The sequence below is a fragment of the Polyergus mexicanus genome, unplaced genomic scaffold, assembly GCF_030449975.1.
Source record: "Polyergus mexicanus isolate NDT 795.1 unplaced genomic scaffold, iyPolMexi1.0 SCAF_20, whole genome shotgun sequence".
NCBI classification, from domain to species: domain Eukaryota; kingdom Metazoa; phylum Arthropoda; class Insecta; order Hymenoptera; family Formicidae; genus Polyergus; species Polyergus mexicanus.
In genome coordinates this window covers 2,981,775-2,996,073 of record NW_027223340.1, presented here as the reverse complement: position 1 = coordinate 2,996,073, position 14,299 = coordinate 2,981,775, and the positions used below count along the sequence as shown (strand labels likewise).

The following is a 14,299-nucleotide window of genomic DNA, read 5'->3' as shown; positions in this document are numbered from 1 at the left end:
GCAAAATTATTTTTATTGTATAAAATTATGTTTACATATCTTATCACTAGAAAAATACAGTATTGAACTACGATACAAATTAAAATTTCTTGTTAAATTGTAAAAAAATGTTTCCAAGATAAAATGTGTTAAAAATAAAACATATGAAGAAACTGCCATCAGCATTTAAACATATTCCCATCCATTTTTGATATGAATATCAAGATTAATATTTATTTTAAACGATTTCTCGACTCTTTTTAAAAGTTTCTTATGCCATATAAACATCAATATTTTTTATAATTCAACATAAAATTTTATCGCGTATCGTTACTTAATACTGATTTTTCTCGTAATGAGGTACTTGAACATAACTTTAAACAACAAATGATGTCAACACTATAAAAAGATAAAGTTAACTAAATACTATCTGCCTATGTACCTGCAATCTGTCCAACACTAATAACTTCTCTATACATAACACAAGATTACTATCTTGAACATAATAATTTCCTTCTCATTACTTTTGAAACATACTTCGTATATACAGTCTTTTTAATAATAAACATGATCGGCCTAATTTATAAAAAAATTTATATTTAACAAATTTTTAAAATACATAAATATATTCTATTTATGATGCAATTACGTTAATAATGTATCTAATCGGCGTGTCGATAATTGACTGATTTCTCCAAAGCATACTTTGCATTAAGTTCACAGCGTATTCACGGCCAGAACCTTTTTATCCGACAAATTTCTTGAGAGAATTGTTTCAAAAAAAATTTTCTTCCACGAAGTTTCTGTTTAATGTATGTCCAAATATTTTCGATGGAATTTACATTGGACGACTATAACGGCCAATCCAATTGATCGATGCCAGATTGTTCCTTCCACTCAATAACTGTACGCCACGCTATCAATTTAATGCAAAACAAACATACATACAACATTTGAAATGTCAGTCAATTATCAACGCTATTGACGACTGGACACATTATTAACGTAATTGCATTTAATTTTTATTGAATAGTATGTCTCCATATATTTTAAAAATTTGTTAAATTCAAATTTTTCTATAAATTAGGCCGATCACGCTCTCATTAGATATATATATATACTGGGTGGCCCATTTTAATCCATCTAGTCGAATATCTCAAAAACCAAGCCCGGAAGAGAAAAATGTTTCAAACAAAAGTTGTGTGGCTTCAAGGGGGCCATAAGATGGTGACAATGATTTGACCTTGGAAAATCATTTGAAGGTCATGTGAAGGTCCACTTTAAAATCTTAAATGGAAACTTCCATTTTTTATTTAGTATTCTTGTAGCTGACATCAAGAGCTTTCCAAAACACTATAATAAAGTATTTTTTCATTCAGTACTTTTTGAGTTATTTTATATTCTAATCTAACATATTTTGATATAAAAAATAAAATATTTCGTAAAATATTCAGTTTTCGATAATTTTACCGTAATACTTCTATGTACAGAATAATAAGACAAATTAATTAGTGCCAAAAAAACAAATAATTGTTTAAAAAAATACATTGTAAATAATTTTCTTAAAAACAATTTTCTTTTATACTAATTGATTTGTCTCATTATTCTGTACATAGAAGTATTACGGTAAGATTATCAAAAACTAAATATTTTACGAGATATTTAATTTTTTATATCAAAATATGTCAGATTAAAATATAAAATAACTCAAAAAGTACTTAATAAAAAAATACTTTATTATAGTGTTTTGGAAAGCTCTCGATGTCAGCTACAAGAATACTAAATAAAAAATGGGGGGTTTCTATTTAAGATTTTAAAGTTGACCTTCACATGACCTTCAAATGATTTTCCAAGGTCAAATCATTGTCACTATCTTATGGCCCCTTTGAAGCCACACAACTTTTGTTTGAAACATTTTTCGATTTAACGCAGTGTTTCTGAAATATTTGAGTGGGTCTTTTAAAATGGGACACCCTGTATATTACTATTCGTTCATATAAATCTATTGTGAATTTAATCAGTATAAAAAAAAGAAATATTATATAATATAATGCAATAATACAATAAATTTTCTTTTACTATTATCTTATTATTCTAGTACTTATCGTTACGCTCTTTCGTCTTATCGCTCGTTCGCTCGTGACTTCTACGTTGTCCGCACGCTAGGGACGATCGCAAATGAAAGAGACCGATTCCTTGACACGAAGAAACACCAGTCCGTCGATTGTTCTCCCATCTCACCAAAGTAATTTAATTTATTTCCACCAAAACCGCGAAATATGATTTAAAATGACTTGCATAAAATTATTTCTTTCAACATTATCCATTATTACATGTGAATTATAAAAAATATATGCTATGTAAAAAAACATTAATTACAATAATAAATATTATTATTTGTATATCAATGTATTTTTATTTTATAAAGATAACGATGCGTTATTTGTCAATATTATATGTTTGTGATCAAATAAAAATTCTAAGAGCCTATTTTGCAAGCTTAGATGTTACATATCCGCAAATCTACGATCGTTTCAACAAACTTTTACAAAAGCATATTTACTTGATAGGAATGGAAACTTTCCAAAGTAATTAGTCCTATTTTATTAGCAGAACTCTTCATTATTAGCATATGTATTTGCATAATGGATGAATATTAAATTACTTAATACTATTTTGCATAAAACATATATTATAAATTAATTTATATAAGAAAATCTATATGTTTAGCAACCAAATATTTTCTTTACAGGATTTCAATTTATCATAACATTGAAAGACAAAAATACTGTTATAATTGGACAAAGTTTAATGGCACAATCTGTTTTTTTGGTAAAGTTATCAGTGTACATCTTTTTGGAAGTTATCTAAAGTCCCAAATGGAAAATATGGACTACTCTATTTATCAAAGTACTTGGTATGAATTTTCAAACTGTCGAAAAATCTAGTCTTCATTTTTATGCAGACAGAAGCTCCAGCCATCAAGCTGGAATTTTATTGTGGTAAATTTGTCAACTTTAGTAAACATTTTGAAAACTTCTTTTTCATATCTGTCTGTATTTCGTATAATGGTCGATGTTTGAAATATAATATGTGTAAATATTAAATATTTTTAGAAACTATAAATTTATAATATATTTAACAAAATAAAAAATAACTAAAATGTTATAGTTTATTCAAATGTCTTATCAATAAAATTTTAATTAAAATTATCAATCAATTATCATTTAATTATCAATCATTGCAATCATTAGATTATTATATTAATACGGCAAGATAAAACTTAACACTTTTACTTATCTATATTGCATTATATTTTCTCAATATGCCAACTGCGATGACTTGCAACATAAAGAAAAAAGTGTGTTATTCGCTATGTATTTTCACATTGGACAGATTGAATCTATACTATTTAATTTAACGGATAACCAGATAAAATAAAATGTAGTATAGATACGTGGGAGGAAAACGTACACTTTTTTTCTAACATTTCACATAGTAAAGGAATAGTTGCTCCACGGACGACAACAATTTAAAATCTGTGATATGAATTTTTAATCAACGAACATATTGCGTAAAAGCGTGACTTGCATTTACATTTCATAATGCTTCAAGAGTATCGAAGCAGACTGATAAACATGTACAGTTTGTTTGATAAGAGCGTGTCCAGCAGAACTCGATAAACAATATATTGTAATGATTTGGAATAAAATACACACATACTACTTGATTAGAACTGTGATATTTTATTATTAATAAGTTGTCTAATCGCTTTCGTTCTCAATAATTGCCTCAATAATTGTATCTCTTCACCAGGCATATCTTCACCTAATTTTATGGCATACTCTTGAGGTAGAAATTTTCAGATCAACTGAGTTTGTCGAACTAACTCATTGATCTTCCAAATTTTCTTTCCACGAAATTTAAGCTTCATCCAAGACCAAACGTTTTCGATGGGATTTGCAGCCGGTGATTGTGACGGCCAATCCACGGCTTTGAATCGTGAAATCACGAATCGCGTATGCGGCATTCATGGCGAAATATGTCTTTTTATCACGAAGATCGAACAACTGAAGCTTTCTCTACAAAGCATCTTAGGCGAAGAGTCTCTCTACCAACTGCTGTTGGAATTTTCCGTTTGACGGTTTCCATGTAAGAGTTTTACCGGACACGCTCTTATCAAACAGACGTGTATTTTTCACGTTGAATAAAAAATGAATCGTAATACCAGCATTTTGTGTCGATACATTGTCGGTGGCTCTAAGAGCATAGAGAAAATTTGATAAGAAAATATCTTTTACGTAATATCCCTTATGAATAAAAAATAAGTTGGAATGCCTGCGTTCTGTCGATGTAGGGAACAGATCAACAGTTGGCATTAGTTAGAGTCATTATCTCGACAATGGCAAGTGAACAGTGGAACAACGATATCGCATACGCGATGACTCCTTTCAAATTGATTACGTGGCCTATCGGCATATGGCCACTTCAAATTTATAATATTTATTCGCTATTGCGTTGTGTTTTAGGCACTTGTTGTGCGGTAAGTATCATTAAGAACTCGAAAATCATTAATATAATTGCGATCTTTTAAAGACAATGAAGAATATTTTCTATTTTGATATTGCAACGCTCTAAAGTACATTTTGGCATAGCGACGAGAATATAAAAATTTTACATTTCTCATTCTTGATAATGTATATGGTGAAATGCTTTTTCCAGCTAATAACATTTCAGATGGGTTATTAATATAATTGTAAGTCGTTGAAAAATTCTAAGGAATAAGAAAGATAATTTTCTTATATGATTTATGTATATGTTTTTTTTAATCATATGAAAAATTATACGATTCTTTTCGAGAAATGTTATGGAAAGCATGCATTATACATTACTTATTTTATGATCCTATCATAACAATTGTATGTGAAACAAATTTGATAATATGCTACAAAATATCACATAAATTTTAAATAATTTGACTTTTGTGAAATTGTTTTGTATTTTAAATTTTGACATAAAACAATTTTTTATTTATACAAGTTTTGTTATATACAGGGTGGAGCATTTATATTGAGACACCTAAATATCTAAAAAATAAACCAAGATAGAAAGCAATGTTTCAGACAAAAGTTGTTCGGTTCTAAGGGGGTCATAAGATAGTGCCATTAGTTGGATTTTGGGTGGAGGACCTTCGGAGATTTCAATGTCAATCTTGTTTTATTTTCTTTACACCAATTGGTGTCTCTCATTCTTGAGCTTAAAATATTAAGGTAACATTATTGCAAAATAAATAATTTTGTGAGATATTTCATAGTTTATGTAAAATTATGTCGAAGTAAAGTAATAAAATAAAGTATAAAATATGTCATAAACTATTAAACTTTTGGCCATCATATCCCTATAACTTTTTATGCAGAATATTGCAAGGAATCGATCTATGTAAAAAATTGGGGTATTTCCATTTAAAAAAACAAGATTAACATTGAAACCTCCGAAGCGCCTCCATCCAAAGTCAAATTAATGGCACCATCTTATGACTTCTTTAGAACCGAACAACTTTTGTCTAAAACATTTCTTTCTGTCTTGCTTTATTTTTTCGATATTTAGGTGTCTCAATATAAATGCCCCATCTTGTATATATATATTATTTTAATAATATCTTCTTTTTTTATGTCGTAAATATGCATAAAAGGTTACACCTCACCGATTTTCTCGCCACTTAAATATGTTGTAGGGGAGGTTTTTCTGAATAATTTCCCACAAGAAAAAAAGTGGAGGAAAACATTCGTTTAGCAATATAATAAATTGAAATTTCACAATTTTAATGCTTTCTTTGAAGTATTATAAAATAAAATTAGGAGTGATATTTGTGTACATTTTATTTCTTGTAGAGGACGTAGGAAATGTTTTTGTTTACATTTACGAAATATGTATAGGGTCATAGATAGTTATATAACGTAATCCAAACCAAATTCTAGTTTTAAATCAGAAATAGGTTTGGGTTAGGTTATATCTTCCGGAAGTGGAGCCCCCCCGTAAGGGGGACGGAATCCACTGCATCCACGCATACACTTTCCCATCCATACAACAATTATGGAGTAGACCTCGCTTCGTGTTGTAAAGTATATGTGGACATAGTGGGTTTTGCCCTCCCTACGGGGGGGGAGGCTCCACTTCCGGCAGATATAACCTAACCCAACCCTATTTCTGATTTAAAACTAAAATTTGGTTTAGATTACGTTATATAACCCAAATTGTAGCTTCGGGGTGGGGTTGCAAGAGAAAGGGCCCTGCTTCTCCCCCGTCTACGCGTTACAGTCGTAAGCTTTTTTCAATAAAAAGATAATAAATTATTATAGCATACACAAACTTTAATGTCAAACTTTAATTTGTTATATCTTCTAACCGAATGCTTTCCCCTACTTTTTTCTTGTGACAAATTACTCAGAAGAACTTCTCCTAAAACATATTTAAGTGGCGATAAAATCAGTGAGGTGTAACTTTTTATGCATATTTATCTTTTATTTTAATATTGAAGGATTACATATAATCAAATATACAAATAGAATAGCTCGGGAAAAGATATCATACTTAACTTTGAAAAACAATATATTTGTAATTATATTCCGTCCAGTGAGAGAATGACCTCGAGTCGAACGAAAACTCATCTGTTTCGCACAGGTCTCCATCCACAGAAGCCGTATCTACATATACGGTATTGAGTACCTCGCTATGTTTTCCCCACTTTGCCCGCCTATGCACAGACCGAGGTCATTCTCTCGCTGGATAGATTATAGGAGCAAAATAAATAAAACAAATTGAAAATATCGTCATTATATTTGTATTTGTTTATAATTAACAAAGTCTGGATCTTTTATTATTTTAACAATAACAACGAAAATTTTTACAAATGTGGATAAGATGCCGGATAATTGGGTAAGATGCCATCATTCCGTGTCCAATTCTTAAATTCTTTGATAAAGATTTTTTATTTAATCAAAATAAGTTCAAAAAATATGCCTTACGTAATAATTATATTAAATTACATATATAATACTAACTTTATAATATATACAATACTAACTTTTTATACTTTTTGCGATTAGATTTTATAGAAAGTAACTTGATGTCGATATCTGCATGCCGGAATAAGATGCTAGAACTATCATCTTTCTCCAATAAAAATGCGGCATCTTACCACATAGTAATCATTAAATTTAAAAATTTAAAAAAATACAAAACACATGATAATGTTTGTAACGAATAGATTACACGATTTACTATGAATATTAATTTAAATAAATCTACTCACACTTGAGAAGTACTTACACATAAGTATTATATGTAGCAATAATATTATATATATATTTTAAAGTACTATACGATAAGATTTAAACTAGCCATATTTTTTTAACTTACCTTGATTAATTTAAAAATATAGCACAAAGAAACGACAATGTACTGTCGTTTCGTCATCTGCACTATACACGATCAGCTGAGTAGATTAGTGGTATTCTTTATTGAAAAACTTAAAAATTATGGAAAAGTGCTATTTTACATGTCATCTTCCTCCGAACTACCCTCTATGTGATTATATGTATAATACTTTGCATAAATCAATCTAAAAAAACATTTTTTACATGATATATATTTTATAGAATGAAAGACATAGAGGGAGGGAGGGAGGGAGGGAGGGAGGGAGAGAGAAATTGAGCGAGAGTAGGAAAGAGAAGAAGCATGAGAGTGAAAAGTAGCATTCAAATATTTTTTTAAATAAAAATATTTGTTAAAAAGAATTCATTGGAATGGAATGAATTGGTCAGGAATGAAATATATTTTTTTTGAGCACAAAATATCATATATGGGGAAATGTATCAACAGAGCCTAGTTGTGATCTTGCCTTCTATGGAGCTATATATGGGCTGTACTGACATAGAGCAGAACGTAGACTGTCTGATGTTAATCGGTTGCGGACTTCTCGGTATGTTGAAGACGACATGGTTCCGCATTTATGCAGATAATTTAATTACCAATTACGACTCTGCTCTAAACGATTATCTGACGATTGACAACACAAGAGAGCGCGACATTATGCGAAAACATGCTTTTATAGGAAGAATTCTTTGTTGTTCCATGCTGGGCTTTTCTTACTTTAGTTGTTTAATATATGGGATAATTCCTTTTTTGAATTACAACCAAGATAATTGGATTAACATAACAAACGAGGATATGATATTGGAGTATACTATGCCATCAAGATGCGCTCTAGAATATTTCAATTTTCCAACCAGCATATATAAACTTACTTGTCTCGTCGAAACTGTTATAATGATACTGGCAACTACAGCTAATCTTGGTAATATTTATTTAATTTTTTATAGGCATTTTGAATTTTATCCAGTATTACTAGGAAACAAGAATTTTTTATTAAAAAGTATATTATTCTACAATACACAAAAAGATTTTGTTGATTTTATTGATTTTATTAATATTATGCACTTTTTTATTGAATATAGATAACATTGCAAAAGCGCGAAAGTTTGCGTGATTTCACAACAAACTGTTCCATTGAGATAGTCCAAGATGCATTAAAAACGGCCAGTTATCCTGATCATATTAAAATAGATAGCAGAATTTTTTTGTTAAGAAATATAAACGAAAATGATTATTCAATGTGCCTCAATACTACTTGTTCACTGCCGATAATGATTCGTTCTTTTCCATAGGGAGATAAACATAAAAGTGGGGATACTTATCCTACGTTCATGAGTATCCTCACTTCTACATTCACCTCGCTAAGAAAACGGACATTATCGGCCAACGTTAAAAAAAAAACTTAAAATTTTCGAAAACTTTTACGCCTTATGCAATGTATATCATATTTTATATACATACAAATATATATATATGTATACATAAACACATGTATACATATACGCATATGCGCATATACACATATATTCATATATACAGGGTGTAATTGAAAAAACATATATAGAGCATACCATCAGATACAGATCAACAATCTAAATCAAAAAGTCCTGAATCATTTTTTTATCTTTCTTTTCATTGTTATATGATGTTAAAGTTAATTGTCCTGTATTTGACGGTATCCTCTATATATGTTTTTTCAGTTATACCCCGTATATATGTGTATATACAATATACAGGGTGTCTCAGACACCCGGACACTCCTTTTAAAATGGAAATAAATGGCTTTTATCAAAAATCGCGAACATTTTTGAAGTACATTGGGTATGCTCTATCGAATGGTGATACTTTTCACTTTTGATTCCAACCGGAAATACGACATCCGGACCGGAAGTTGAACTTTTTGAGGGGAACATAGTACTTTTTATTACAGATTCAAATTGTACATAAAAAAATAAGAAACTTTTGTATCAAATATTTTTTCTGAAAGTGCCTCTGTCAACCTTAAAATTGACCTTGAAAGTAACTGTGATGAAATTATGAATTCACTTTATACAAGGTAGACCATTTTAATAAATTCACGCGAATATTTCGAAAACTGAGCCCGATAGACAAAAATGTTTCAGACAAAAGTTGCATGATTTCGAGGAGGCCACATGATGAAAATATGGACTTGACCTTGAATGATCTTTTCAAGGCCAGATCAATGTAATTGATGTTTTCTTAAACGGAATTCCTCATTTTTTATCAAGCGACGCGGTGGTGTCGCGACGCCAAATATATGAAAAAATTCATTCCAGCTTGTCAACGGTTTGCCTATGTACAGGGGCCGCGGCGATACCAAGTAGCTTATCCGGAATTTTAAGTCTAGTAAACTTTCGATTAAGATATTTTAATAACTAAAGCCATAATACAAAATCTAACGGCACTTTTATTATATAATGTGAATACAAGCTTTCGATTGCGACCGGTTCGAATAAGATTGGTGCAGTCAATCGCGAGAAATGGTGATCGTATATCAGAATTGTGACATTTTTTGTTCTTCATCATTATCATAATAATCATGATCATAAGTTTCAGACTCTCACGTACGTATGCTCGAACGCACACACGCAAAGCGATTTTGTCTCTCAAGGCGCGTTTGCAGCGCTCATGTACGATTATTCGCTTGAATATGCAAATACGCCTCAAGAGACAATGTTGTGTATGTATGTGCATATGTATAAGATAATAACGTAAAGTTATAAGAGTATGGGTGCATTCGGGGAGACGCTATTCGCGCTATTTAGCGCTATCGGCAGTTCGCGGAGCTAGTTGGTAGCGCTATTAGACGCAATCATGACGTCATTAATGATAATGTGCTACGTCATAACTGCGTGCTATCAACGCTATATCTTCCGAGGTAGTGTGTTGATAGCATTAGCGTTTGCGAACTCCGTGAACACAAACGCTGCGCTGTGATCATTTAAAAACTATCGAACATCTCTCTCTCTCTATCGCCAGATATTACAGCCACAGCTTGCGCATTCCAAGCGATTTCACATTCACTAACGATATTGTTAACTCAATTTTTTGCTATCGATAAATCAAAGGATAGAACAAGAATCCAAAATGATGCTAATCCATGCTAACGCTACGCTAGCATCGTTCATAGAGCTTGCTATCTCTATTACGCTATTGGCTCTATGAACAGAATTGGTAGTGTTTGTGTCTATAGCGCGAATCATAGACATAATATATTTAAACCGAATGTTGAAGAGTGTCGAGGTGCACGTAGAAAAGGACATACTCTGTTTCATGCCCCCTGCGGCCCCTCACGCTCGCACGTAGCATGACAAAAGAGAGCGCTATGCTATGTGAGAGCGAGAGAGAACGCAAGGGGCATGAAACAGAGTATGTCCTTTTCTACGTGCATCTTTACCCCGACTTTTTAAGGGGATCCAACAGTGACGAGCGAACTCCGACGGGTTAGCGCCCTCATCTAAGCGTAACTAAAATTATCGATAATACCGACCGAAATTATCGATAATATCAATAATTTTAGTTCCGCTGTTACCGATAATATTTCTGCATGTTTTATGCATGTTTGAAAGAGAATTGTGTTCAATATGATGAAATCGGACAACATCTTGTATTTCTACTGCTCTATTGCCTCGCACGCATATTTAAGCGTATCTAAGCGTATAGATAACAGTATAACATAGACACGTGTCTGCCTTTATTGCATATTTGAACACAATTGCACATATTACTTATATGGACTTATATATATATATGTGCGTGTGTGTGTGCCTTTCCATATATCTTTCCAAGAGGAATAATATTTGGCCATGTATGTGTGTGTGTGTGCATGTATTGTTATATATATATATATATATATATATATATATATATATATATGTGTGTGTGTGTGTGTGTGTGTGCCTTTTATATATATATATATATACATACATACATACATACAATGGCACAATACATATATATGTATTATAATATATAATAACGGTTATATTGCTAATCTTACATAACTATTAAATCGCATCCGATTCAAAATATTGTAAAGCAACCAGCACACGTAAATTGCCTCTGGAATACTTTTTACAATAACCAGCACACGTAAATCGCCTCTGGAATATTTTTTACAATAACCAGCACACGTAAATCGCCTCTGGGATATTTTTTACAATAACCAGCACACGTAAATCGCCTCTGGGATATTTTTTACAATAACCAGCACACATAAATCGCCTCTGGGATATTTTTTACAATAACCAGCACACGTAAATCGCCTCTGGGATATATTTTTAACCAGAACGCTCATGCAAACCGCATCTGGTATGAAATATTTACAACCAGTTCACGAAAAGATCGCTTCTGGGATCAAATATTTCGGCAATATTTAGAGCGCACATGCAAACCGCATCTGGTATGAAATATTTACAACCAGTTCACGAAAAGATCGCTTCTGGGATCAAATATTTCGGCAATATTTAGAGCGCACATGCAAACCGCCTCTGGTATGAAATATTTACAACCAGTTCACGAAAAGATCGCTTCTGGGATCAAATATTTCGGCAATATTTAGAGCGCACATGCAAACCGCATCTGGTATGAAATATTTACAACCAGTTCACGAAAAGATCGCTTCTGGGATCAAATATTTCGGCAATATTTAGAGCGCACATGCAAACCGCATCTGGTATGAAATATTTACAACCAGTTCACGAAAAGATCGCATATAGATAATATATAACACACATAGTATGCTCGGATCAGAAAAAGACGGACAGAGAAGAATGGCAAAGAGGAAGAGGATATGAGTATAAGTGAGCAAGTGTCTATACAAGTGCCAAAAGTAAGAAAAAAAAAGAAATAGTTGGATCTTTCTCCGTAGCAATACTTTATGCTCACTAATATTTAGCGACTGATGTGAATTATTAATCGATATATCGTTGTACAGCCATTCCCTCGCTTACTCATTCCTATTCTCTCTCTCTCTCTCTCTTTCTTTTTTTTGCCCATGTCTGTCTATTTCTTTATAACAAAAATACTATATGAATACTAAATACTATGTGCATCATATACATATAATGTGTATGTTCATGTATTGTAGTAATTCTAAATTCTATTTAAAGATTAATTTTATGTTACAATTTTTTTATACAAAGGTCTCTATTTTCTATTTAGGAATTGCTTTAAAGATATAATCAAAAAATAAAAAAAGAAACTTGAAATATTACATTTTTATATAATATTACATTATCATACTTATATTTTTGTGTAAACTGCACGGAAAAAAAATTCAATTATATCTAGCGACATATTAGTATATAGTATACATTAAAACAATTCCTTCTAGAATTATGGTATATAAATATACTAACCTTTTGACCCTTATTCTTTTTAAAGAAAGTCTGCGGGCAAAGCGAGGCAAGCGTTTCTCATTACATTTTCGCCCTATTATATGAACACACTATGACTACACAAACACAACACTCGTTTTTTAAATTCGACGCGTTATAACGCGTTATAACGGTTGAGCACACTTTTGCGGTTATCTCTCGTTACGCGTATGTACACAAACGCGCGACTGAGACTGAGACTGAGTACTGCCGCGCACTGATATTATCGCATGTGCCTGGCTGTGTGCGTGTGAATAGTACAGTCGCCTTATTCCCCGATACGTACATACATACTTAGATACATGCATGCTACAAATATCGCGTAATAATAAAAACAAATGCGCATCTTTATAAACGAATATTCTGTAACCGAATAAAAAGTTATTTTCATATTGATTAAAATTAATTCGATACATAAAAACATTATTTATTAATATTTTACGACGTGTCATTTTAATCACAATAATGTAATTAATGCATTTAAATTATTTTCGGATATATAAAATGCGAAATACAGACATTTGATTTTCTATAGTAACATGACATATATATACAGGGTGTCCGGCGTCAACCGCAACACCGGTCATGTGCAGGTAGAGCAGGTGAAACTGAGAAGAAAAGTCCTGTACCAATTTTTTATATAATACTTAATAAAAGAGTTATTATTGAGTAAAATCTGGCCAATCAGCGCCGATCTTTAGCCGGGCGCATGTCGGTGAACCGCGCGCTTGATAGTGTACGCCGCTGCACACTTCACAGCGCGCGGCTCACTGACGTGCGCCCGGCTAAAGGTCGGCGCTGATTGGCCAGACTTTACTCAATAATAACTCTTTTATTAAGGGTTATAGAAAAAAAAGGTAAAGGACTTTTCTTCTCGATTTCATCTGCTTGTTATAGCCCGAAAAGGCTATATACGAATTATTAGATACATATTATTTTAGAGAGATATTATTTTATACAATAAGATATTGCTCAACGTGTAACGCGAATACAGATCACGTTACGAACGTTGACCGAACGAAGCGCTGACAACGCGAGCCACGCGCGAAGCCCGAACGACCGCGCAATCACCCATTACGAAAACGCGGAAACCAAGGCACGCGGAATAAGGATGTTGCAAAAATGCAACGTAGAAGTCCTACCGAAAAGCAGAAAGGAAATTGCGAAAATGCAAGCAAAGAAGTCCTACTTAGAACTCCTTAGCTTGCATCCGGATCTTGCTGCAAAATCGAGCGACACGACACATGGTCTTGTCGCTAAACGATCCCCTCCTGGGAAACCAAGGGGAGACAATAAAAAGACCCATCGCTAACGAGCGGCGGGCAGTCTTTACCATCAATTAATATTACGCGGGCCGTAACGCTTATAGTCGCGAGTAGTCACACTTAGTGAAAATCGTGAAGATCGAGAAGCGAGTCTCGCGACGTAAACCCGACTCCAAACACGCGTCCGCGAGTGTCAGATAACGCGATACGCGACACGAGTAG

At 32.4% G+C, this 14,299-nt stretch overlaps 1 protein-coding gene across 2 annotated transcripts in view; it reads left to right on the top strand.

The window, feature by feature from the left end:
* Positions 1-4,366: 4,366 nt before the first annotated feature.
* Positions 4,367-14,299, top strand: part of LOC138941675 (odorant receptor 13a-like) — an 85,012-nt gene continuing 75,079 nt past the window's right edge. The window contains exons 1-3 of one of the 2 annotated variants that reach the window (XM_070311521.1): positions 4,367-4,522; positions 7,861-7,960; positions 8,093-8,335. In XM_070311521.1, coding sequence (XP_070167622.1) covers positions 4,382-4,522; positions 7,861-7,960; positions 8,093-8,335 — 484 coding nt within the window. In that variant the 5' untranslated portion in view covers positions 4,367-4,381. Of the gene's footprint in view, positions 4,523-7,860; positions 8,336-14,299 lie in introns of both variants that reach the window. The other variant, XM_070311520.1, reaches the window with a different exon arrangement.